The sequence below is a fragment of the Onychomys torridus genome, chromosome 13 (assembly GCF_903995425.1).
Source record: "Onychomys torridus chromosome 13, mOncTor1.1, whole genome shotgun sequence".
NCBI classification, from domain to species: domain Eukaryota; kingdom Metazoa; phylum Chordata; class Mammalia; order Rodentia; family Cricetidae; genus Onychomys; species Onychomys torridus.
The window spans coordinates 41,956,716-41,983,361 of NC_050455.1; the positions used below are offsets into that span (position 1 = coordinate 41,956,716).

The 26,646-nt window shown below is 46.6% G+C and overlaps 1 protein-coding gene across 1 annotated transcript in view; it reads left to right on the plus strand.

The window, feature by feature from the left end:
• Nucleotides 1-23,440: 23,440 nt before the first annotated feature.
• Nucleotides 23,441-26,646, plus strand: part of Prdm6 (PR/SET domain 6) — a 103,992-nt gene continuing 100,786 nt past the window's right edge. Inside the window, exon 1 of the mRNA XM_036205277.1 lies at nucleotides 23,441-24,064. Within this exon, the coding sequence (XP_036061170.1) occupies nucleotides 23,455-24,064 (610 nt within the window). The 5' untranslated portion in view covers nucleotides 23,441-23,454. The remainder of the gene's footprint in view (nucleotides 24,065-26,646) is intronic.

The following is a 26,646-nucleotide window of genomic DNA, read 5'->3' on the forward strand; positions in this document are numbered from 1 at the left end:
TGCATCTCACCATGACAGACAGAAGATACCCTGCCGTGCATCACTGCACTGATGAAGAGCCGTTCTCTTCCTCAGCTGACGTTTATTGCTTTTAGGTTGTAACTGCAATTCTTCTTGTGCCCCTTATTAGTTCCCCTGTGCTCCTTTAAAACATAAAAAAAAGTACCACAAACAAGGTGGCCTATAACAACAGAATATTTTTTACTCTCATAATTCATGGGCCTGGAAATCTGAAATCAAGTTACAGTCAGGGTGATATTCTTTTGAAAGGCTGCCGAGGAGAATCCTTCCTATCTCTCCAACTTCCTGTGACTCTGAGGACTGTGGTAGCATCACACTCCAAAGCTACCTCCATCTACTAGACTTGTGTGTGTGTGTGTGTGTGTGTGTGTGTGTGTGTGTGTGTGTGTGTGTGTGTGTCTCCCCATGGTCACCTTTAAAGGACACCAGGACCTGTCCTAATTCAATATGTCCTTAACTTAAATACTTGCATCTATAAAGAAGCCACTCTCCAGTAAGACCCCATCCTAAGACTCTGGGAAGGTGTGAGTTCTGAAGGATGTTGTTCAATCCTGCATTGTCTCCATCATTCACACCTCACAGAAGCACCACTTCTGAACTTCTGTAAAATGTGCTCTAGGTTCAAACATCATCAATAACTACCTGGGAAGAGACATGGATGCCACAGTCTGGCAGGTCGAGGTGAGTTGTGGCAGAGCTGGGCATGGGGCTTGCAGATGTTTGCAATGAAGTTAGGAGAAACCCATTTCTTTTATGATGAACATGGTTTAAGGCAAAACAGGTTCTGGTGAGAATCCAAGGGTGCTAGAACTCCAGTTGTTTCTTGCCATCACCGTTACCAAAGTCTTTGAAGAGATAAAGTTTCCAAAGCCACCATTATATGCTTTAAAAATAGTCTTTAAGCCAATAGTATATAAGTAAGTGTTTAAGGCTGGATCAAGTTTACGCTCAAGCTAAGGCATGCTAACCATCAGCTTTCATGCTTTTCTCTTACCTTGTGTATGTCAGATCTTAAACTATGGAGTCTGTCTTCTCCTTTAGTTTATACTTTGATAAATACGATATAGTCTTATTCTTTCAAAAAATATATATCTTTATTCATATTATACACACAACACCCATCTGAGATTCTAGACGTGTTTATTATTAGCTGAAGCTAATTGTTTCACAGTGCACTCACAAAACAAATTAATCATCTTAAATATATACAATTCTTATTAATTGTACTTCCAAAAAAAAAAAAAAAACTGGCAGGAGGGGCTCCAGCTCACACAGGCCATATACTCTCTATAATCATTTCGTCTTCCTGCCTCATCGAGAGATCAGGCGGACACCTTTGTGCAACCTACCGACAAGCACTGGCCAGAGCATGCCTCACAATCGCCTGCCTCCCATAGCTTACAGAGTGTCAAGCATACAGACTATCCAATCCTGTGCTTTTTTGTTTTTTGTTTTTGTTTTTTATGTGGAGCTGAGGATCGAACCCAGGGCCTTGCGCTTGCTAGGCAAGCACTCTACCACTGAGCTAAATCCCAACCCCCCCTTTTTTGTTGTTTTTGTTTTGTTTTTTAAAGATTTATTTGTTTATTATGTGTACAGAAGAGGGTGCCAGATCTCATTATAGATGGTTGTGAGCCACCATGTGGTTGCTGGGAATTGAACTCAGGACCTCTGGAAGAGCAGTCAGTGCTCTTAACCTCTGAGCCATCTCCCCAGCCCCCAATCCTGTGTTTTTAGAAGGAGGAAACACTGTGTGAGAAAGAAGCCAGCATCACCTGCTCTGCTGACTGAATCCCACATCCACTTTAGAATGCTTCCCTGTTCTCTCTAAGTGCCATGAGGAACGACACACTGGTTCCCGCTGTTGCCTAGGCTGCCTCTGCTGATGGCTTGCAGTTCATTCCTCCACCTAACTGCTGTGGCTGCTCTGAGATCCCCAAAACGAAGAGAGTGTGAGCCTCAAGTGAAAGGTGATTTAAAGCTTCTCCATCCCGGGTACATACTCCATTGGAAAAGCACCTCGTAAACATGGAAAGGAGATGGCTGACGCACGCCAGATGACATTACAGCTCAGATTCCCTGCAGGAGCTGCATACTGCCCTCCTGTCTTGTAAAACTGCACTGCTTTTTATAGAGGGAAAATAGTCCAACGAATTTCAAGTTCCATGAATGTGCAAATGTTCTCTGTGAAAAGACGTTGTGGGTAATTCATGACCCGACTCTAGGACAAAATGTGGATCATTTAAACCAGCATGCCAGGCCAGTGGGCTGGTCCAGTGGATAAAGATACCTGCTGCCAAGCCTGACCCCTCAGTTCTACTCATGGGACTTACACAGTAAAAGGGAAGTACCATCTCCTACATGTTGTCTTCTGACCTCTGCAACATGCTGTCACATGTGTACATACACATGCACATGCAACAGATTTTTTAAAAATGTAACAAAACCAGCATTCAGCACTCACAACTTTGAAATGATAAATGCTGGACTATTATAACTTCTGAGCAGGAACCTTTTCAACATCCCAAAATATAGTTCCTCAGGGAAAATTGTTTATTGAACGCCCTCCTAACAACATAGTTAGGCTGAAGAAAGACTGATTTTTTTTTCTTTCTCAAATCTCTCCTATTTTGTCCATCATCAATTTAATTCTAATGGTAGTGATACACTCTGAGCATTATATAACACATATATTTTCCTTCCTAGGAGGTGAAAATGAAGAATCAGAGGACAAATTTCAGCTCATGTATGATGACTAATCTTGGTTGACAAATTGACTCTATCTGAAATCCACTAACACCCAAGCTGAGCAATCCTGTGGCGGATTTTCTTGATTGGATCATTTGAGATGGGAAGATTCAACCCTAAATCTGGACCATATCTTCTGGTGCAGCCCATATAAAGGGACACAGAGGAAGGAAGCCTTTGCCTTTTGCCTACTTGCCTCATTCCTGCTGGTAAGTTCATCTATCCTGGTGACAAGACATTCACTACTTAGCTGGCATTAGAAGCTACTTCTTTTTTTTTTCTCCTGATTATATTTTATTTATGATGATGATGATGATGATGATGATGATGTGTTTTAATTTTATACATCAGCCATGGGTTCCTCTGTCCTCCCCCCTCCCACCCCCACTCCCACCTTCCTCCCAGCCCCTCCCCTCCATTCCCATGTCCAGGACCAAGACACCCCTGGGGATTCATTTAAACCTGGTGGATTCAGTACAGGTAGGTCCTGTCCCCTCCTTCCAGGCTGAGCATGTGTTCCTGTGTAAGCTCAAGGTTCCAAACAGCCAGCTCATGCACTAAGGACAGGTCCTGGTCCCACAGCCTGGGTGCCTCCCAAACAGATCAAGCTATTCAATTGTCTCACTTATCCAGAGGGCCTGATCTAGCTGGGGGCTCCACAGCCATTGGTTCATAATTCATGTACTTTCTTTCGATTGGCTATTTGTCCCTGTGCAATCTTGGGCTCAACAATTCACGCTCTTACAGTCCCTCCTCTTTCTCGACAGTTGGACACCTGGAGCTCCACCTGGGGCCTGGCTGAGGATCTCTGCATCCACTTCCATCAGTTATTGGATGAGAGTTCCAAGACGACTGTTAGGGTGTTTAGTCATCTAGAAGCTACTTCTTCACGATTCCAGTATAGATTGAAGATCAGGTGAGACATCCATCCAGGGATTGAGCAATTACTTTTTCTTGACTTTTCCATTGAGGGACAGCTATTTTGGACTAGCTGGACCACAGCCTGGAAGCCACTCTAACAAATCTCCCTTTGCCATATATGTATGTTCATTCTATCAGTTTTGTTCCTTTAGGGAACCCTGACTAATATGCTATGTTTTCATCTCTGGCTGAAATAAACACAAGAAAATGTTAGATGAACCATTAAAGACTCAGCCAAGCTCACAGGTTCTCAAACGACTTCTGTGTCTCCCAAATACCCTAGGTAAGAAGCAAATATGTACGACCATGTATTTATTTGTACTTTGGGTAAAAAATAAAATAAAATAAGACCACTCTCTTACTCAGAATGCTTTGGTTACAAAGGAATTGTTCTAAGATTCTTTTAAGAATCTTCAAGAAACTAGAGCCTTTGAGATGGCTCAGCCAATAAAGATACTTACCAAGCCTAACAATGCCCTAACCTTCGTAGTGGAAAGGGAGAATGGTTCCTTCCGGTTGTCAAGTAATCCTCTAACCCCCACACTTATGCTATGGCAAGATTGCTCATGGGCATGTGTGCACGTGCACACACACAAAATAAATCTAAACAAAGATTCTTGTAAATCTCATAAGAAGCTATTTGAACATAGATTCTTTTATTTCACACAAGTCTGAACTCTTCTTCTTCTTCTTCTTCTCCTTCTCCTTCTCCTTCTCCTTCTTCTTCTTTTTTGGTTTTTTGAGACAGGTTTTTTTTTTGTGTGTGTGTAGCTTTGCGCCTTTCCTGGAACTCGATTTGTAGACCAGGCTGGCCTCAAACTCACAGAGATCTGCCTGCCTCTGACTCCCTAGTGCTGGCTGGGGTTACAGGCGCGCGCCACCACCGCCCGGCTCTGAATTCTTTAAAAAGAAAAAAAGAATGGGGTAGGCTTGGTGGCACATACCTTTAACTGCAGCAGGCAAAGGATCTTTGTGAATTTGAACTTGGTCTACATAGTGAGTTCTAGGATGGTGAGAGTCACATGGTCAGATCCTGTCTCAAACAATAAGAAAGACAGGGACAAAGGGAAGGAAGGAAGGAGGGAAGGAGAGAGGGAGGGAGGGAGAGAGGGTGGGAGGGAAGGAGGGAGAAATAAAAGGAAAGAAAAAAGGTGGCAGAAACAAATGGGGAATGGCCATCTGATTATCCCAACTGCTGATGTCTCCAACTTCTTTTCTACTAAGCTGCTATGAAGTGACCTGGCTTCTTGCTTCTCCTTCCTGCTCATATAGACCCAAAGGCTCTATCATAAAATTATACTCCCCTGGAGAAAAGATCTGATCAGCCAATCCCTCTCTTGTACAGTTTGTCTCTAGACAAAGATAATTGAACGAGGACAGACGTTCCTCGTTCTTCACGTCTCCTACGTCTTCACACAGACGTAGCTGTGTTGAGTCAGGCTCCCACTCCTGATTAATTCAGTTGGGGGAAGCATACTGGGCTCACGTGATTCATCTATGTGACACTAGCTGTGTCTACTCATAACGTACCCCTCACACGGGAAGCACAAGGAGGGTTCCTAGCTCTTGCCATTGAGTTTCTTCTAAGGAGAGAGGAGAATTTGCCGCTCTTTGTCCTCCCCCCTTTCTCTCTTCCTTAGCTCTCCGTCTTTCCTGACCTACCACACCCCCACTCCACCCAGTCAGTCACACAACATCCAACTGTGAAGCAGTTGCCCTCTGGCATGTGTACTTAGGGACCTTTGACTCAGAAATCTCAAAGGTAAGAGAAGTTAGTAAATGAAGGTTGACCTGTTTTTTGCCAAGAGCTGATGTCACTTGAGTCCCCAACTCCATATTCCATATAAAATTCATGAATGCCCTTCAAATTTAACTTTCTAAATTAACTCGATTGATTTAGAAGATTATTCAGTTGTTTGCTGGGACCACAGAAGTTGCTGGTTCTTGTCTCTGCGTGGATTAGATCACATAATGTTTGAAACTTAGGATTTCCATCCTCCAGATGGCACTCAGTGGGGCTCATGTAGAAGGACTCAACAGTTACCATGGGAGATGTATTCTGCCAGCCCACAGACAAGTGCTGGCATTTCCTGGCCAAGAGAAAAATGGACCTCATGTTTCTGCACCGACCAGAGCTGAGTGAGAATGATGAGACCATGAGGAAGGCTTGTGAAAGATAGTAGTAATGTAGTAATTTTATCAGCATGCGCCATTCGAGGGGGTGGATCTCTTAGTTTTCCTTCTTCCATTGAACGAAGTGTTTATGAAAGTGTAGGTGAAGTCAGAAGTCAGAATGGGAGCTAGATGGGACACAGGAAGAGGCCCTCAGCTCAGGAAAGGTTTAGGACTATGAGTGCATGGTAATTGTAGGCATAATTCAGTTCCTAACTTTTTATGACTGGTATGAGAAAGAGCCTAAGCCCTGAATGTGAGAAAGGACAGATAAGAGCCGTCTCCTGAAGCACTAGGGAGGTGAACTCCAGCTTTCTAGGGTACCAGCTCCATCCTCTGGATGAATCCAGTTTACATACCAGAGCCAAGGTGGATCTACGTGGCCTAATTTAGGTTTATGTACTGGATGTCTAGCTATACTGCCTGTATTAACCAGAAGCATGCCTGAAGAATAGAAGCCATGATCTTAGCTGCTGATAACAAGAATAATTAAAGTAGGGAGCCACCAAGTAATGTGTCTAATTAGTAAAATCAGTATGAGTGAGAGAGGGGATATGGAGCTTGTGTGTTGGTTAGGAATTCATCTGGGTGGATGAGGGGAAGAGCTATATTTGTGTTGCTCATGAGGTCTCGCTTGGGACAGGTAGTTGAAGCTAGTCTTGTGTAGCTAATTGATTCTACAAAAGGTCCCAGGCTTCTGTATTGTGGTTCTTTCATCCTTAGCCTGTACCCTTCTTCCTGAGTTTTCAAAGATGACTTGTGGTCCTCCAATCCCTAGGACATTAATGCCCTGGGAAGAAGAAGGGGGTAAGGACAGGAAACAGGGGCAAAGATTTAAGGTCAAAGATTTAAGAGATGGCTGAAGCTCATTTCAAAGCATTCTTAGAAGTCCCACCCAGGGACTTCTACCTCCATTTCACTGATTAATTCCAATCCTAGAAAATGAATCGGAGAAGGACGTGTTCTTAGGCCAGTTAGCTTCTGATATGTGTCCCAGGATGATTGGCTGGAGGAGTCAAAATGACTGGTCAAAGCTCTGTTTGTAAGAAACACTGTGGTGTGGGGCAGTGGTGGCACACGTCTTTAATCCCAGAACGTGGGGGCAGAGCCAGGAGGATCTCTGTGAGTTCAAGGCCAGCCCGGTCTACAGAGTGAGATCCAGGACAGGCACCAAAACTCTACTGTACCTGGAGAGCTTCTCTACAGGTGCCACCAAGCCCCCGCGGTCCCACAACCCACGTATAAAAAAATCGCTCAGATGATTATATTACTTATAAACTGTATGGCCATGGCAGGCTTCTTGTTATCTCTTCTTCTGTCTCAAATTAACCCATTTCTATTAATCTATAACTTGCCACATGGCTCGTGGCTTACCAGTACCTTACATCTTGATTATCATGGAGACAGCTGGCAGGTCTCTCCCCACCCCCCCCCCCCCACCCCCAGCCTTCTATTTTCCCACAATTCTCCTCCTCCTTGTCCCGCCTACCCTATCCTTCCAGCCTGGCTACTGGCCAATCAGCACTTTATTTATTTATTTTAGCCAATCAGAGCAACACATTTGACATACTTGAACATCCCACAGCACTATACAGAGAAACCTTGTCTCAGAAAACAGAGAGAGAAAGAGAGAGAGAGAGAGAGAGAGAGAGAGAGAGAGAGAGAGAGAAACACAATGGCTTCAACAGAAGACCAAAAAACTACTATCCATCATCCCCAAAAATGAAGAGAGATGCTGTACTACCAGCTGGTGCTTGTTGATGGCAATATATATATAAAAGTTTTACTGTTGGCATACATCACCTGCCTAGAGAAGATATTTATCTTTTCAATATTCACCTTTTTAAAAGGACTGATTTTTATTCTTGTGTGTTTGTGCCTGTATGAGTATATGCTGTGTGCGCAGGCCAGAAGAGGGCTTCCGATCCTCTGGAGTCAGAGTTAGAAGCAGTTTGAGCCACCCATTTGCATTCTGGGAAGTCAAACTGGATCCTCTGAAAGAGCGGGAAGTGCTTTTAACAGATGAACCTTCTCTCTACACTGAAATACTTGCTCTCTCTGGTTCAATATCCATTCCCACTCTTCTTGTATATCTGCCATATATCTATATATCTATATCTATATCTATCTATATATCTATATATCTATATCTACATCTATCTATCTATCTATCTATCTATCTATCTATATCTATATATATATCTTCTACATACCTTGGCTTTTCTTTGAGAAACTTCCTGTCCCCTCTAAGTCTATGGGGCCTCCTTGGGACTGAGGTCCAGCTTTGCACAGTCAATCGACTCTTATTTTATTCATGATAATGGAAGGATAGGTGTGTGGTCCATATTGCTCTGTTGACACTGGATTTCAGAACTTTTCTGGGAACGATTAAGAAACAGCTTGTGTCCCTAGAAGAACAGATGAAATATTCCACCTGAGATTAAATCCAGCACGAAACAGGCAGAACCAAGAGATGAGGAGAAAGGCTGAGGCATGGTGACATTGTTTAAACCCCTGAATCCATCTATGCCTGAAACTCAGAAGCTGTTTCTCACTTGTGAGCCATTAAGTCTCCCCTTTAAACGAGTTGATACTAGATTAATTTAGTTTCTGTCACTTGTAGTTGAAAAGATCCCTCAGTAATAAAGGGAAACTAGACTAGCCTGATTTATTTTATTTGTGTGTTTGGAGGGATAAGCATGTGCTACTGTATATATATGGTGGTCAGAGAACAATTTGTGGGAGTTTGTTCTCTCTCTTCCACCATGAGAGTTCCGGGGATTGAACTCAGGTCACTAGGCTTAGTGGCAAGTACTTTTATCCACGGAGCCACCCCACTTGTCTCCCAATTCTCCTTTTAAGATACTTTTATTAACTTTTTCATATAGTATTTCTTCTTGTTTTTATATCCCAATCAAAATTTCTCCGCCCTCCCCTCCTCTGAGTTCGCCCCCCCCCCCAACCATCTCCTCCTCCTCCTCCAGTGTTTCTCTTCCGCTACAGGCTGGGCCTCCCATGGAAATCAGCCAATCATGGTGTATCTCAAGTTGCAGGGAGACTAGACACTTCCTCTTCTAGTAAGGCTGGATGAGGCGATCTGAGTGGAGGAATCATCCCCAAAGCAGGCAAGAGAGTCAGGGACAGCCCCTGCTCTCACTCACGTACTATACATTTTGATCATATTCTTCCCCCCTTCCTCAACTCCTCCCACCTCAGCTTCATGTTCTCTCTCCCTTAGAAGTAAAACAAGAAAACCACAAATAATAAAAACCAAAACAAACCACCGGGTGGTGGTGGCGCACGCCTATAATCCCAGTACTTGGAAGGCAGAGGCAGGTGGATCTCTGTGAGCTCAAAGCCAGCCTGATTTAGAAAGCGAATTCCAGGACAGCCAGGACTGTTACACAGAGAAACTCTGTTTCAAAAAATATATATCAAAACAATATAAAAAATAAAATAAAATAAAATAAAAATAAATCAGACAAAAAAATACCTAAATAAAATAAGAAAAACAAAAAGTGCATTAAAACAACAACAACAACAACAACACGGAGTCCATTTTGTATTAGTCTGCCCTGGAGTGTGGCTGATATACCCAGTAACACTCCACTGAAGAAAATTGATTTTCCCTCTCCCAGTAGGTATCAATTGCAAATAACTTCTTGGTTAGGAGTGGGGCTTTGCGTCCATTCTCCTTCTCAGTGGTGGGATTTTGTTGGATTTGAACCTATGTGGTTCACATGTGTTCTGACAGTCTCCATAAGTTCATATGTGTATCAGCCCTGTTGTGTCTGGAAGATACTGCTTCCTTGGAGTCACCCATCCCCTCTGGCTCTTACAATCTTTCTGGCTCCTCTTCCATATAGATCCCTGAACCTTGAGAAGGGGATTCCCAATTCTTCTTAACATCCTGTTTCTAGAAACAAAACTAAATAAATACTGCAGATATTCATATCACAAACACATGGCAGATAGACAGATAAAGTGCAATGGAGTATGTGTTTTCAATTTATTCTTTCCAAGAAAACACCCAATGAAAAGTGCTTGCCCTCACCTTGTGGAATCATGTGTGGAGACCAGCCCTGTAAACAACCCACAGAGATTTGAAAGAGAATGTGACCAATGTAAAATGTTGAAAGAGAAATAACGGTAGTGCCGGCCCTATAGAAGCTTACTAGAATGCTTGGCCTTCCATGCTGGCTCCGAGACAGACATTTGTTTTGAGGGAGTAATTGGTGGAAGCGCTTCTGTTTGAAAATGTTTGCGTATGAAGCTCACATTTGATTCTGAAATCTATACTTAAATGATTAGCCTGCTGCCAAATAAAACACCCATCTAGCACATGCTTCCGTTGAAAATGCTGGCCAGTATAGACAGATAAGAAAAAGCTCCAAGCGTGCTCACTCTGCACAGTATTTTCAAAGCCGAGTGGTTAAACGCTGAATTGTCAAAATGTCAATTTTCCATTCCATGTTCAGCTGTCACTTGTCTGTCACTCTAAGAAGTGGATTCAGGAGTAGGTTATTATGGGTCACATTTTATTCTTAGTTTTCCTTAAGAGTCTGGCAACCCTGCCAGGCATGGTGAGCTCAGCTATCTTCTCAGTGCTTGAGAAGCAGAGGCAGGGGAATCACAACTTTGAGGTCAGTCTGTTCTACATAGCAAGTTAAAGGCCAGCTAGGAACACATGGAGACCGTGTCTCAAAAAGCCAAAAATGAAGAAAAAAAAAAAAAAGAATCTAGCAGTCTTGTCAAAGTTAAAATGATCTTATCTTTGTACAGTATTTGCCCTTTCAAGGTCTTGTCTTTCCCTTTTAATTTTTTTTTTTTTTTGGCATTTAAAAGTTTTATTTTTTTAAGCTTTTCTTTCCTTTTTTAAAATTTTATATAGGAGATTTTCTAGTCGTTTTACATATCAGCCACAGATTCCCCTGTCCTCCCTCCTTCCACCCTCCCAGCTTTCCCCCCAAATCCACCCCCCCCCATTCCCACCTCCTCCAAGGCAAGATCTCCCCTGGGGAGTTAGCCCAGCCTGGTAGCTTCAGTTGAGACAGGTCCAGTCCCCTCCTTCCTGCACCAAGGCTGAGCAAAGTTTCCCTGCATAGGCTCCAGGCTCCAAAATACATGTTTAGCTCATGCACTAAGGACAGGTGCCTGTCCCACTGCCTGGGGGCCTCCTAAACAGTTCAAGCTAATCAACTGTCTCACTTATGCAGAGGGCCTGGTCCAGTTCCATGGGGGCTCCTCAGGCATTGGTTCACAGTTCGTGTGTTTCCACTAGTTTGGCTATTAGTCCCTGTGCTTTTTCCAGTCATGGTCTCAGTATCTCTCACTCATACAATCTCTCCTCTCTCACGCTGACTGGACTCCTGGAGCTCCACCCGGGGCTTGGCCATGGCATCTGCTTCCATCAGTCACTGGATGAGAGCTCTGTCATGACAGTTAGGGTGTTCAGCCATCCGATCACCAGAGTAGGTCAGCTCAGGCTCTCTCTGGACCATTGCCAGTAGTCTATAGTGGAGTCATCTTTGTGGATTTTTGGGGACCTCACTAGCACTCTGCTTCTTCCTATTCCCGTGGAGTCTTCATTTATCATGGCATCTCTTTCCTTGTTCTCCCACTCTGTTCCTGATCCAGCTGGGACCTCCCGCTCTCCTAAGCTCTCTTTCCCCCAACCCTTGCCCTCCATTACTCCCCCTCACCCCTCAGTTTGCTCATGTAGATCTCATCCAATTTATTTTTATTTTTTTTATTTCACAGTTGCATATACCTGTTCTGGGATTGAAGTCCCCACCCCACACCTGCTCTATGCCCCTCCCACTTTCCCAGATCCCGCCTCCTTCCCAAATTGTAGTCCTTCTTTCTTGTCTTCTGGTCGTGTGACCTGCTGCAGTTCACTAGGGGTGCATGCATGAGCACTGATGGAACCTATTTGTGTAAGTGGGGACAATGCCCTAAGGGATGCACTACTGGGGATACACACACACATGCACATACACACACGCACATACAAGCATGCACACACTCACACACACCGCATCCCCTCCCTTGTCCTTTAACTGTTACTAGCCCTCTGGGAGGGGTGGAGCCTTAGGAGTCCCCTCCTCCCGATAAAGCGAAAATGAGCTCAGACACTAGCCACTTCTGCTGTGAGTTCATGGATGCAACAGATATGCCCTGACCAGAAGGACAATTGTTTACAGCAATCCTTTCTGTCCTCTGGCTCTTATATTCTTCCTGTGCCCTCTCCCACAATGCTCTCCGAGCCTTGGAGGGGCGATGTAGATGTACCGTTTAGGGACAAACCCTTGCAGTTACTTGTACTGAGCACATGGACTGGTTCTTAGTCTCTGCAATGATGATGGCTCACTGCAACCAGAAGCTTCTCTGACCAAGGTGGACAGCAGCACTGATCTGTGAATATAAGCATACATATTTAGAGGGCACTTTGTGACCGAGTCCATTTAACACAACAGCGGTGGTGGTTGCCTCCTAGACCCTTCCCCAACCGTGGTCTTTGCCCAGGTTTGCAGTAACAGGTATGTATCTCCTGTGAGGAAGGCCTAAAGTCCAATCAGAATTCGGTTAGTTACTCCCGTAACAGCCATGCCACTGCTGTAACCACGCATCTTACATGGCATCTGGGCAGTGTAGTTCATGGGGTTCACAGCTGGATAAGGCTACTGACTAGTTTTCTCCCCTAGCAGCCTGTTTAGTACCTTCTGGAGGGAGGTGTGCCAATTTACAGGAGGTGCAATCAATTAGTCAGGAGAGAGGATACTTCTAGCTCAATTCCAGTTCAATTTTTTTTTAATATGTATTACAACCGATGTGTATGGTATCTTCAATCATAGTGTCTTATCATCTAGAGAATGGAAACTCTAACTAAGAGAATGGAAAGAGTTGACATCATTGGGGGGGGGGGGCTTTGAGAACTCATGAGTCACTCCCCTCCTGGCACTGAGGTTGTTTTTAATATTTCATGGCTTTTAGGAGAAGCCATGGAGGATATCTCCTCTCAAACTCTTTTTTTTTGGGGGGGGGGGTTCTGAGACAGGGTTTCTCTGTAGCTTTGGAGCCTGTCCTGGACTAGCTCTGGAGACCAGGCTGGCCTCGAACTCACAGAGATCCACCTGCCTCTGCCGCCCGAGCGCTGGGATTAAAGATGAGTGCCACCACCACCGGCTCAAACTCTTTTTTTTAACTTATGTTTTTAATTTGGCTTACAATTTGCTAACTCTTACTGCAAACCCTCTCATTTCCTCATCCCCACTTGAACCTCTCAACCCCTTATAGTCTTCCTGTTTTCACTGCACCCATGTTCTACTATTCCACACCCCCCCCCCCCCAGGGGAACATCCCATCCAATAATCCCTTCCTAGTTTCCTGGCCTCTACAATTCAATATCAAGGAAATGGGCTGTGGATCTGACCAGAGAATTTTCAAAAGAAGTACAAAAAGGCTCAGCAGGTAGAGGCACCTGGCATCAAGCCTGAAGGTCTGGGTTCTATCCCTGGAACCCATGTGGGAACATGAGAGAATAGACTCCTGAAAGTTATCTGTTGGCTTCCTATGCATGCTGTAGCACATACACAATAAATAAATAAACATGTAAGTATGTAAACAAGAAAGGCATAAAAGTGTTTTTAAAGAAGTGAAATGGCTAACGAACATTTAAAAAAAAAAGTTTGACATCATTAGCCAACAGGGAAATGCAAATTAAAACTACTCTGAGATTCCATCTCACTCTACTTAGAGTGGTATTCAAGAAATCAAGACCAAAAAGAGGCATGCAAGATGTGGGGAAGGAGGGACCCTTCTTCAGTGTTGGTGACAGTGTAAATTGGTGCATTTGGTGTGGAGGATTCTCAAATAGCTAGAAACAGAACTACCATATGACCCATTTTACCACTGCTGGGCATGGACCTAAAGGACTCTGTGTTCCTTCTGTAGAGGTGCAGGCACATCCATTTTCACAGCTGCTCTGTTCACAATGGCTAGGAAATAGAATGGATGCTTATCAGCTGAAAGATGGATAATGAAAATGTGGTACATTTACACAATAGAATTTTATTCAGCTGTAAAGATAATGAGATTATGAAATTTACAGGAAAACGGATGGAAGCCGAAAATATTAGACTGAGTGAGGTAACCCAGACCCATAAAGACAAACACCACATGTTCTTTTTGTGCATGGATCTTAGCTTCATAATTTTAGATTTGTTTATTTAACTTGGCATTTCAAGAAATCTTAAGTAATTTTTCTGTAATTTCTTCTCTTTTTTTTTTTTATTCTTTTAAAAGGAGAAGACTTATGGCTAATTGGATCTCTGGGATATAGTTTTGCTTATTCACAAACATTTCCTTACATGGTTTTTACTTCAGAAGGCTCTAGATAACTAGCCTTTTGAACTCCTCAGCTTGCTTGCTTGTTTATTTACTTATTTATTTAAATAATAAATAATCCTTTACCTAATTATTTCATAAAGGGTAAGGGAATCGTAGCTTGTGCCACTCAGAGCCCGGCAGGGCATTGTCAAGCTCACAATAGCATACCATAGTGCCGCTCCTGCTGTGTTAATGTTTGTCCTTCATCTCTCCACTGTTTTCTGACAGTCTCAGTGGTGTGGTGGTTCTCAGACTCATACCTGAATATAGTTTAGATCAGTGCACATCGATTTGGAAACACGTGGGGTTGGGGATTTAGCTCAGTGGTAGAGCACTCGCCTAGCAAGCACAAGGCCCTGGGTTCGATGCTCAGCTCAAAAAAAAAAAAAAAAAAAAAAAAAAAGAAGAAGATTTGGAAACACATAAATTTAGAAAGAATACCATCTTTCCAAACTTCTGAAATGGTTTTTATGATTTTATTTTCATTTTTTAATTAATTAATTAATTTTTCTAATATCAGCTTGATACAGTATAAATTCTTATCCTAAGAATTCTTAAGTCTAGAATCCACTTATGAGAGAGTACATACCATGTTTGTCCTTCTGGGTTTGGGTTACCTCACTCAGGATGATCATTTCTAGTTCCATCCATTTGCCTGCAAATTTCATGCTGTCATTGTTTTTCTCTGCTGAGTAGTACTCCATTGTGTATATGAACCACATTTTCTTAATCCATTCTTCAGTTGACAGGCATCTAGGTTGTTTCCAGGTTCTGGCTATTACAAATAGTGCTGCTATGAACATGTAGCTTCCGGGCCACGGAGAAGATACAGTTCTGGCTCTTAGAAGAAGTAGCCGACCAAGCCAATTGTTCTCATGGATAATGAAAGAGGATTTCGGCGCCTTGCAGGTTCCTTGCGTAGAGCCTCGCTGGCTCCTTGCTTAGGCAGGTGACCTCTTCTAGAATGCCTTTGTCATCTCCACTCTGCCCACATGTCGGCAGAAAAGTCTGTGTGGCACATGTCATTTCTGAAGCTTTGTTGATCGCCCTAGGCCAGAGGGATGGCTTGCTTTCTTTTCTGAACTCTTTTGCTGCCTCCAGGGCCTGGTTCCATAAGGAAAGCTGAGCCTTGAAACACTTCCACAGAGGCACCAGTGTTTCACTCTTGACTTTTCCAAGACCTGCCTCACATCTTCATTTAGGCTTGAAAACGAACTTCCCATGTCCCCACAGAAAAGGAGAATATTCTTCCCCCCCTTTTTTTTTTTTTTTTGTCTTCTCCACTACAGGCTTGTTCTAATTTGCTTTCTGTTGCTCTGAGAAACAGCATGGCCAAAAGCAACTTGAGGAGGAAAGGGTTTATTTCCCCTCAATGATTTTATAGTAGGAGGTTGAAGGAAGCCAGGGCAGGAACCTGGAGGCAGAAACTGAAGCCTACGTCTCGGAGGCATGCTGCTTACTGCCTTGCTCCCCGTGGCTTGTTCAGATTGCTTGCTTCTACCGCCCAGGACCACCTGCCCAGAAGTAGCTCTGCCCACAGTAGACTAAGCCCTCCCACATGGATCATGAATCAAGAAAATGCTCCACCAAAGTGACCGTGGGCCAATCTGATAGAAGCAATTCCTCACTTGAGGTCCCCTCTTCCCAAGTTGACTCTAGTTTGTGCCAAGTTGACAAAAACTAACCTGCATGAGGCGTATACATAGAGAAGATAGACCCATTGCCAATAGTTCTTAAATACGTGCTTAGTATCCAAAGGTGAGTGAGAATCTGAATCCATGGAGGAGAGTGTGTGGTGAGGGGCAGATTGGCTTCCCAGGGCATCTGCAGGTAAATGCAAGCTCCTCTAAGGCAGTGGTTCTCAGCCTGTGGGTGGTGACCCCTTTGGGGGTCAAATATCAGATATCCCGCCTTTCAAATATTTACATTACAATTCGTAACAGTAGTAAAATCACAGCTATGAAGTAGCAACGAAAATAATGTTATGCTTGGGGTCATCACAACATGAGGAGCTGTTTTAAAGGGTCACAGCATCAGGAAGGTTGAGAACCCCTGCTGTAGGAGTACAGGGTGTCTGAAAAGACCCTCAGGACCTGCTCACTTATGGGACTAACTGGAAGCCATGATGACCCCTAATGTGTAGTGGGTAGCCATCCCAGCCTTGGCCTGGAAGTTCCAAGCCCCATTGAGGCTTCAGTAATGGTCACGCCCACAAGGCAGGGCTGAAGGAGGATGCTGAAGACCCAGGATGGAGAGGAGAGGCCTCTCTTGGTTCCCGGACCCTGGACGCTGGAGGTAGACCTAGCAGAGTTCTCCAGAGAACACCGCCGGACTGCGCCATACCTTTCCCAGACCCTACAACCTATCACTTCATTTGTAAGTTACCCCACAAAATAAACCTCCCTTTTAACTGCGTGGAGTGGCCTTAATAATTTCACCGATACTAATGACTGTTGCCACGCATTCAGGGGAACCCATCATGCACCAGGAATTGACAGTCTGAGGATGCAAATCTAGGTGGCATCTGTTTCTAATCCCTAACAGATACACTGCTACATGCTTGCCTCATCCTGATTAGAACTCTCAGTATACACTGTACATTTAAGTATACAGTGGTTCTCAATCCTCCTAATACTGAGACCCTTTATTACAGTTCCTCATGTTGTGGGGACCCCCAACCATACAATTAGTTTTGCTGCTGCTTCATAACTGTAATTTTGCTACTGTTATGAGCCATAATGTAAATATCTGATAATACGTGACCCCTATGAAAGGGTCATTTGACTCCCCAGGGGGTTGAGACCCGCAGGTTGAGAACCACTTGTATACAGGTTTCATAGATTTAGGTTACAACCTAGTTACCGATGGAGGACTCTCTTAAAACCAGGCAGCATTTGCTTGAAGAACTTCAAAGAAGATTGCCCCAAAGGTGTCTATCTGTCATTTCTCCTACACCACAGGTGCTCATGAGATAGTATTTTATTGTTATCATAGATCACTTTGGTTGGGTGTGTGTTTCTATGGACTCTTGGAAAAACTGAAGACATAATTCCCAGGGAAAGGATAGTGAGCTAAAGACAGTGCAATAAATACCTGAATATCTGAAGGAGCAGTTTATCCTGTCTAATTATTTACATATTCCTTGTCATCTCAAGATTGAAAGAGAGAAAGGGAGAGGGGCTGCTGGTTTTTTTCCCCCCAATGGTAGTTCATTAAATCTTTAGAGGACTCAACTGTCATAGCTAAGTTTTTAATTCAGGAAAGCATGGTAAATTATAATAAATGATTTTCCTGTGAATGGAAAGGATACATTTAGAGGCTTCCCTGGGAGAATGGACTGGCTGGCCCCAGGGATAGGCAACATACTGTGGAGCCTTCTGCCTCAAGATCAGTGGATCAAATCCAAATCCAGGCCCAGGGTGTCTAAGAAGCATTGTGTGAGCGATAGGTGTTGTGTACTTAGAAACAGGCTATTTTGACCTCCTGGCTCCAGAGGCCAACTTTGACTTGGTAAAGCAAGGATCTTACCTTCATAGGACAGATTGTGATAGGAAAAAGCTGAGGGAACATCTAAGCTGTTTGTGTCTCTGAAGAGGATGGTGTGTCTGTCTTTGAAACACCAAGGCTCCCACTGCGTCATCCGAGGAAAGAGCAGATTCTGCCTGAGGAGCTGAAAATACCTTCCACCTCACCCACCCCACTCCCTTCTATTTCCCACCGTGATTCTGTCGCTGAGTAAAAGAAGTGAGAATCGGTGAGAAGATCATAATGGCTCAAATAAATGGTGGACTCTCCTGATTCCAGAACATCTCACGCATTGGACGTCTGACCTCTAGGGAGTGGGTACAGAGTACGGGGTGGTTACAAGGCAGTGCCCACTTCATACAAAGCTTAGGCTGGAAAGTCACATTAGTCTCATCCTTTTGTTTCATCTTTGAAGAAATTTAGACCCAGATGATTGGAAGTAGATCACTGTGTCAGTTTAAGCCACCAGGAGCAGAGGCAACTCCAACCGACAGGAAGCGTGAATGGATGATATTCTGGAAGGATATCCAGCAGCTCACAGTGCCTTGAGGGATGACAGTGGGGTCAGGAGCTCAAGATGTAGAATCCTTACCCCAAACACTTTTTACTGGATGGGGTCGTGGAGTGCCCCATCTAGACAACAAAACTGGTTTCTCCTTTCTTTATTCTCATTCAAATAATATACCTTCCGGGAGAAGCCCAGACCTGGCCACTGTGTGTCTCATCCTCTACCCAGTTTGCTCTTTTCTCCCCTTCCTCCCATCCCTGCTTTCCATTGCACACCTCTCTCTCTGGCTTTCCTCCCAGCCTCTAGCTCCTTAGCTGTAAACCCCGAGGACGTGGGCTTCAGGCATTGCTTTGTGATTCCCCACCCCCCACCCCGGGGGTTCCATTTCTGAGAGACAAAGTATCCACCTGCAGTTGCCTGTGCCCCTAGGAAGGAAATTTCCAGATCCCAGACCAGGGAAAGTTGGGAATCCTCCTCTGGGAAAGGTAGAGGGAGCTTTGGAGAGCTTTCTCTTTGCTCTAACTCCAGGGTCCTCTCTGAGACTCCCTCACTCAGACCCTAAATCATGAGAGGAAGGAGTTTTCTGGACATCTGTAGAGGTGGGGAAAAGGGCCAATAGAGGCCAGGATCCTTTTCCTAAGGGATGACACATTTTCTAACAGTTTTGACCAGGAATTTGGTGGCAAGCTGAAGGGAATTACCCACTCAGATGGCTAATCAGGATGTCCAGAGTCCCCCCCTCTTTCCTCACACCCCTCCTTTCACCAGCACCACCACCCCCACGATGCACTTCTCAGGAAAATAAATCTCCAAGAGGAGGCAGGGAGGGCAGACCTCAGAAAAACCTTCTGAATAAATGTCTATATTAATGAATTATTAACTCAGCCACCCTTGACCTTAAACCTAGAAACAGGAGCACCCAGGGCAGAATGGAGAGCTGTGGAATCTCTTATTGGAGTCCTGTCAAAGGTGACGGTCATTTGTTTCTCTCCCCCACCAAGAAAAAAGTAATTAATATGGAAGGCAAACTTTTTTAATTGTATGTCAAACGAAGTCAGATGGGGGGGGTCTCCTGTAGAGACCCCCTTCCTACTTTCCTGCCCTCCCATTACGGCTCCTTACTCTGCTGCTGGCTCCATTTTTCCCCCTGCTCAGCTTAGGGTACAATGGGGCTTCCTAGGGAGAATTTTCTGGGGGAAAATCCTGGAGAAATGATAAATTGGGGCAGTTAATTTATCGATCCCGACTCCTCTTCCCACTTGTTTTATTTTAGAGGTCATTAATCAATGAAGAAAAACACCACCGTGTCCCCCTTTTGCATCTACTATGCTCTCGCTCCTTATTCATTCCTCTGGAACAAATTCCTAGCAAATATTCACCCATCGATTTGGGAGCGATGGATTTTTATGCAGGTTTGATCGCTTCCTAAGTGGTCGGAGTGATTTGTTTCCCATCTTCTAAGGACTAAGAGAAGGCAACAGTTCTGAGGAGGGGACACACACCCCTGCGGTCAGTCGGCTCACTTTCTAAAAAAATCCCAAGATGTTCCAGGCTGACCGCGACCATGCCTGCCTGCGAGGGTCAGCCGGGTGACAAAGTGGCTTTCCTAGTGTCGCCCTGCGCCTGGCCGAGGCTCACAGTGCTGTACCCAAAGTGCAAGGATGGAGCTGACCTTGGCCACAGTCAGGGCCTTGGACCTGCCTCAGGGACACTGGGGATGTCCAGGCTGTAGACGCTCCCCTGGAGACCTTCTCATTTGCTCCCAGCTGTGGGAGCAGTAACTGTGCCTTCCTCCTCCAAGGAAGTTCCCTATGTCCTCTGGTACCTAGGCCCTATCTCCTCACTGTCTGCTTGTGCCCAGTACCTCTGGAATGCTTGGCAGAGGTGAGTGTGGGGTTGTCATCTAAAGTGACAAATCAGGCATAATGAAAGAGAGGACCTTTACCACCTCATCTGCCTAATCAGACCTCTCCTATGATACTCCACCACATCCCAGTTCAGGCTCAACGTATTGAGTGCAGATTGGACTAGAGTAGCTAGAAGCATACACTTGGCAGCCCACTGAGCGGGGTTGGAATGGGCCTCCATCATTCATTAGTGGCCCGACCTTAGGCAACCTACCTAACGTTTCAGAACCTTCTGATGACCATTTGTATGCAATATGGGGGTTAATAATGCCTTGCCAGCGTGGGTTGCTAGATACACTACATGTACGTGCATCTCACGTCCTATGCAACCTTTAACCGCAGCTTTTACAGGGATGAACGTGAGGGGGCTGCCCCGCCCACCCTCTCTAGCCACGGTGTGAGTGGCACCAGGCCTCCCAAGCAGTTGCTGCAACTACCATCTCAAAATCTTGGTATTTTCTAGGAAAGGAAGAGGGTTGTGATTCTTTGGCATTTCCATTGCTGGGGCACCCAGCTCTAGGAAATAGCCTGCTTTGGTCAGTGTCCGGGCAGTGTCCAGACTTCCATTCCGGAGCTCCCTGCTTCTCACAGAAACCTGAGAAAGGTCCAGGTCTCTCCGCAGTGAACTAGGGGAATGTGAGAAAGAGAGTTTGCTCCGTCTCCCGGGGTCCTATCAGCCCCAGCCATTCTGGACACAGATTAATATAAAGGGGTCTGGAACTTCATCCTCTTCTCCGGAGAGCTGTCTGAAGTCTTCGAAGACGGCCTGGTTAGCCTCGGGGGTGGGTCTACAACGCAATGAGTTTTCCCTCGAGGTGCTTGCCTCAGACTTAGGTGCTATCAATCTATCCAGGGATGACGGATGACCTTGTCATAACGACGCCAGTCAAAACATTTTCGGTCCAACTCGGCTCCAACCAGGAGGGAGGCGTTTTGCCTGGGACCCGGACAAGTCTAAACAGCGCGTTTCCCAGGCTCAGACAAAATGAGGGGTGGGAAGAGAAAACGAAAGGAGCAGAAATTAGGAAAGAATGGAGATTACTTGTTCGGGATGGCGACTGTTAAATAAATTGGGTTGTTTGCGGAGAGATAAATGCCACCCACCCCCCCCCAGGGTGTGGCCAGAACCCTGGCCAGGAGAAAGCCCCGGAGTTGGCCAGTTTCACACAGTCACTGCCCTCTGCCACTGTGAATGCCAGAAAGCTAAGAGTTTGTGGCAAGTGCCTACCGGGGTGGACGCCAGATCATGCGTGGTGGAGCTGCTGAGGCTCAGAGCTCTGGGAGATGGCATGGTGGGATGGGCTGCGCTTGCATCCGGTACCCCTAACGCTAGATTTGAATTAAAGAAGCCGGTATTTGACCTCCCAGGGCAGGCATCCGCAGCTTTCAGAAGCAGCTGGAGCATAGGTGTAACTCCACAGACACGGGTAAGGCTCGAGGTGCCGTCAAGGAGAGGTGGAAAATCCTGGAAGCCAAGCCTGGAATGGAGGTTCTTGGGCACTAGATGCAGGCTCCGCTGCGGTTCCCTCTCTACCCTGGCCAGGCTTGGAGTCCTGCCAGGGCCGGATTGCCCTTTAGAGACCCTCGCTCCCAAACCCTCCTGCTCTGCTCAGGCTGCAGACAGAGGGCTTCACGCCAGCGCACAGCGTGCCCCGCCTCACCCCCAACTTTTCTCTCCGGAGGATTTATGTTAGAGATTGCTTGGCGGGCGAGTCAACTCTGGCACCCAACAGCATTCCAGGAAAATCTGAACCGGGCTGAAAAGCAAACTCGTTCAGGGGACTGGGTCTACCCCCCCTCCCCAATCCCCTGCCACCCCGGTGTACGCTGCTTCCACAAGAGACACCAGCTGACCCAGGGGTGCCTGTCTGGTTTGTGCGTTTCCAGCGCTTTCGGCATCACGACACCGAGCCCGCACCTAGAAAAGATACATTGCAGACAGAAAAAGGACAACAAACAAGCTGGAGACGTCACGTCAAAAAATAAAATTTAAAAAGTGTGTGTGTGTGTGTGTGTGTGTGTGTGTGTGTGTGTGTGTGTGTGGCAGAGCGGGTGTCTGTGCCTGTGCCGGAGAGGCGGAGACGCACCCGGGTGTCTGCGGGTCCAGGCCAGTTTGAACTTCCTTCTTCCCGCTCCGCTCCCCTCCATTCCCTTGGCCTGCTCTCGCCTTCTCCTCTCCCTCCTCTCCTTTCCTCTCCCTCCTCTCCTCTCCGATCCTCTTCTCTCCTCTTCTTCTCTGCTCTCTTCTTCCCTTCCCCTCCTCTCTCTCTCCTCCCTCCCTCTCCCCCACTCCCTTCTTTCCTTCTGTCTCGCCCTCCATACACGCGCGCGCGTACACACACACACACACACACACGCACACACGAACGCACACACATGTATTTGGTGCTGTCGTAAAACCCACGTGTCCAGCCGGGGGACTGCCAGAGCAGAACCGAAGCGCCGGAGCGCCGGAGCGCAGCTGCCAGCGGCCGCCGGGTCCCGAGTCCTCCAGCGCTCCCGCGCTCTCAGCGGAGCTGCTCTTGCGCCCTCCGCGGGCCTCGGCGGGCCTCGGCGTCCTTTGCTGGCATCCCGGGAGGGCTCTCGGCTGCGGGGTCTCTAAGACCCTCCACCTCCTCCGCCTTGGGGTCATGTAGCTCGCCCGGGGCTCCCACTCTCCGCTCCTGCACCGAAACGGCCTCCAGAACGCAGGCACGCTAGCGCTGGCCGCTGCTTTTGGTACCCAGGTACGGCGGGGCTGGGATTAGGGTGACGAGTCGTGGGCCCCTTGCACCGAGAGGTTGGAGGTCTGGGGCAGGGGGCGGGGGGCGAGACTGTCCCGCCTCCCGGCGCCTGGAGCTAGCGCGGCTCCGCCGCTGCGCCACTTCGCCTGGGGTTGGCTCCAGGGCGCTGGCTGAGGGCGGGGGCGACGTCCTGCCTTGGAGTTGTGCCGGATAGCGCCAGGTCTTGGAGTGGGGGGCGGGGGGTCCCAGTTTAGTCAAGGGTAGGAGCCGGGTTCGCAGGCTGCGAGGCAGCGCCCGGTGCACGCGGCCACCTCTGCGCCGCACCGCGGCTTGCGAGTAAACTTTGCGCCCGGGCGGAGTTGGGAAGCTGGGGCCGCGGCCGCGGGCGGTGCTGCCGGAGCCGTGTGGGACTCCAGTGCTCCACCCAGGTCCCCGCGGTCCTCCCGCACACCCCTCTAGTCCAGGCCAGGGTCTCTCTCGCTCACGCTGCGCTCCTCCACGCTCTCCTCTGCTCCCCCACCCCCAGCTCGAGGCGTCGGACATGCTGAAACCGGGGGACCCCGGTGGCTCGGCCTTCCTCAAAGTGGACCCAGCCTACCTGCAGCACTGGCAGCAACTCTTCCCGCACGGAGGCGGCGGCGGCCCGCTCAAAGGCAGCGGGACCGCGCTTCCCCTCGGCGCGCCCCAACCCCTGCAGCCGCCACCGCCTCCGCCTCCGCCGCCTCCCGAGCGCGCCGAGCCTCCTCCGGACGGCCTGCGGCCGCGGCCCGCCTCGCTCTCGTCGGTCTCGTCCACCCCGGCTCCCTCCTCCACCTCCGCCTCTTCTGCCTCCTCCTGCGCCGCCGCCGCCGCCGCCGCTGCCGCCGCCGCGCTGGCGGGTCTCTCGGCCTTGCCGGTGGCGCAGATGCCGGTGTTCGCGCCCCTAGCTGCTGCTGCGGTGGCCGCGGAGCCGCTGCCCCCAAAGGACCTGTGCCTGGGCTCCTCCTCGGGCCCTGGGCCCTCCAAGTGCGGTGGCGGCGGCGGCGGCGCGGGGGACAGCCGTGGCGTCCCGCGTTTCCGCTGCAGCGCCGAGGAGCTGGACTATTACCTGTACGGGCAGCAGCGCATGGAAATCATCCCGCTCAACCAGCACACCAGCGACCCCAACAACCGTACGTAGCCGCAGCCCTAGCCCGCCCGCTCTGCCCCGGCGAGGGCGACAGCAGGCAATGGTGGAGGAGGAGGGTAGGGTCCCAGGAGAATGACACGGGTGAAGGGTGGGGATCTTGGTCTAAGGCGCTGTCCCAGATCACTGTGGCAAAACTTTTCTGGCGTCTGAGAAGGACCGGGTGCCCGGGTGTCACCTTGGGCTTCTGCCTCTCGGCTCTCTTCCGACCCCGCTTCACAGCTACAAGGCTTTACCAGCTCTATGGCCCTCCGCCCTCCTGCCGCCCAGTGTTCCGGGACAGGCGGGTACTGGCAGCTGGCGGCCGGGATTGCAAGGGTGGACCCAGCCTGCCCTGATCTGGACGAGGGAGGGACTCTCCGGGTTTCCGAGGAAGCATGGACACCAGGGTTTGCTTCTCGGTCTTTATTCCAACCTTCGGAGTTAACTGTGGCAGCTCATTTTTGGGCCCCGTGAATGTCGAGAGTTTTTTTTTTTTTTTTTTTTTTTTTTTTTTTTTTTTTTTTGTAGCAGTGGGTCAGTTTTTTTTCTTTTTTTCCCCTGCAGGTAGGTATTAAAAGTAAGCTACTATTTATTTAGAAGCCAAAGGTGGGGGGGGAGCCCACTAAATGTGAAGAAAATTTCCGATGTCAGGACAGTGTCGTTCTTTGCGGATCCCGCGTTCTCCAGCAATCCTTGATTCTGCAAATGTTTGCAACCCATTTTGCTTTATTTGTTTAAACAGAAAAAAAAAATTAAGTTAACATTGATGGCAATTTCATAAAAAAAAAAAAAAAATCACCTCTTTTTCAAGTAAGCGGTGAAGTGACTGGCTACATATCAGAACTTCCCAAGCTTTCTGTAGTCCTAATTCCAAACGCTTGTCCTAAGCATAGATGTATTCTGGTATTTTGAAACAAAATCCTCAATGAAGAATCAAGAATGTGTTTTGATGTGCATCTGTACTTCTTGGTAATTTCAAAAGTTATGATATATTAACACCTAGGGTTTTGATGTATGTGTTAACTATACTTTCCGAAAACTTAGGACCGAACCGTAAAGCAACCGAGTGATAGTCACATTGAGAGCAGCATATATCCATCAGTGTTCTTCAATCCGTTCTCCATTTGGCTTCCGTATAAGAAAAGTAGATATTGAATATTTACTTCTATTCCATTTTAATAAGCTGCTCCCTGCGGAATGCCTATCACACTATAAACTTCTTGACTTCTTACCAAAACACAATAATATAACTAGAACAGTAATTTAAAGTTTCCTAGGCTGTTGCTTTGAAAAACAACAAACAAACAAACAAAACAATGAGTGTTAGCCTCATAATTGGGGCTTATCACTCTTCTTGAAATAGTTATTGTGATGAGGATAGCAATTGTTAACCAAAGAAGCAGTGCTGTTTACCACATCCTTTTTAGCATCTCATGATGAAATAGTGTTTTAAGACAAGAGCTGCAATTTCAATTTTTTTTGGGTGCTGCATTTAAAAGGACTCGTGTATTTCTGGGTTTCAGAACATTTTATAAAGTTGCTTTGTCTTAATCGCGTTCAGAGATGTGTGTTTCCTTGTGAATTTCTTCCAGATGTTGTCTTACAACCAGTACTTTTTAAGTGTGAAACAGAGAACTTGGCAGTAGTTCTTACGGCTAAGCGAAATATAATCGTTGTAGATTGGGAACACCTTATCAAGCTTGCAGTTACTTCTCTATATGAAATCTGGGTTGGAAAAGATACTAACCCAGACTTTGTGTTGTGCTATGTATGATTTTTACAAGGTAGCAATGAGATCTAACATATTTTCACTAGAGAAAACACCCACCAATCAGAGAAAGGATTAGGACCGATTATTAATTGACATATGGGTATAAACCAGTTTGGTATCTCGATAGCTCCCCCCACCTTGTGTAAGAGAGAATGATTTGTGGTTTTATTTATTCTCATTTTGTTAATCGTCTGGCATCCTCTTTTGAGTCAAGTGGATTGATTCAATGTTCAAAGTGTAGAAGGAAGTTAGACCGGTGCACTTCACTTTGCTTGCTAATTAAAGGGACAGTTGGGAGGAAAATAGAAAGGGAACGGAGCTCTGGATAAAGAGAAAACAGCCTCTAGTCCTGGGCAAGGAAACTTGGGACTCTTAAAGCCACACGTTGTGTTGTGAGTTTTAAAGATGAGCAGTGACTGGGTTTAATCTAACTAGGCGTTTCAAACAAACCCGAAATGCAGAGACTTAAAACTTTCCAGGGGCTTGGGGTGTTGGTATTTTGGTCCTTTGAAAGGCTGAAAACAAAATCTTCCTCTTGTTTCTGTTCTGTACAGGGAGGGGTGAGGAGAGGAGGCGGGGGTGGGGGTGGGGTTGAAGGAAATAATTTTAATTTCTCACGTGTAGATTTCCTTCTTTTTTCTTTTCGCCATTTCTCTCTAAAGATTTTCGTGATCATTTAGCATATAGCATTACTTTGTGACTTTGTGTTAAAATAGTGTCAAGTCGGTTCTCTTTTTTCTTACTAGGCAAAAACAAAAACAAAAACAAAACCAACTCATTCCTCCCTTTCCTTTTGCCTGTGATTAGTAATGCAC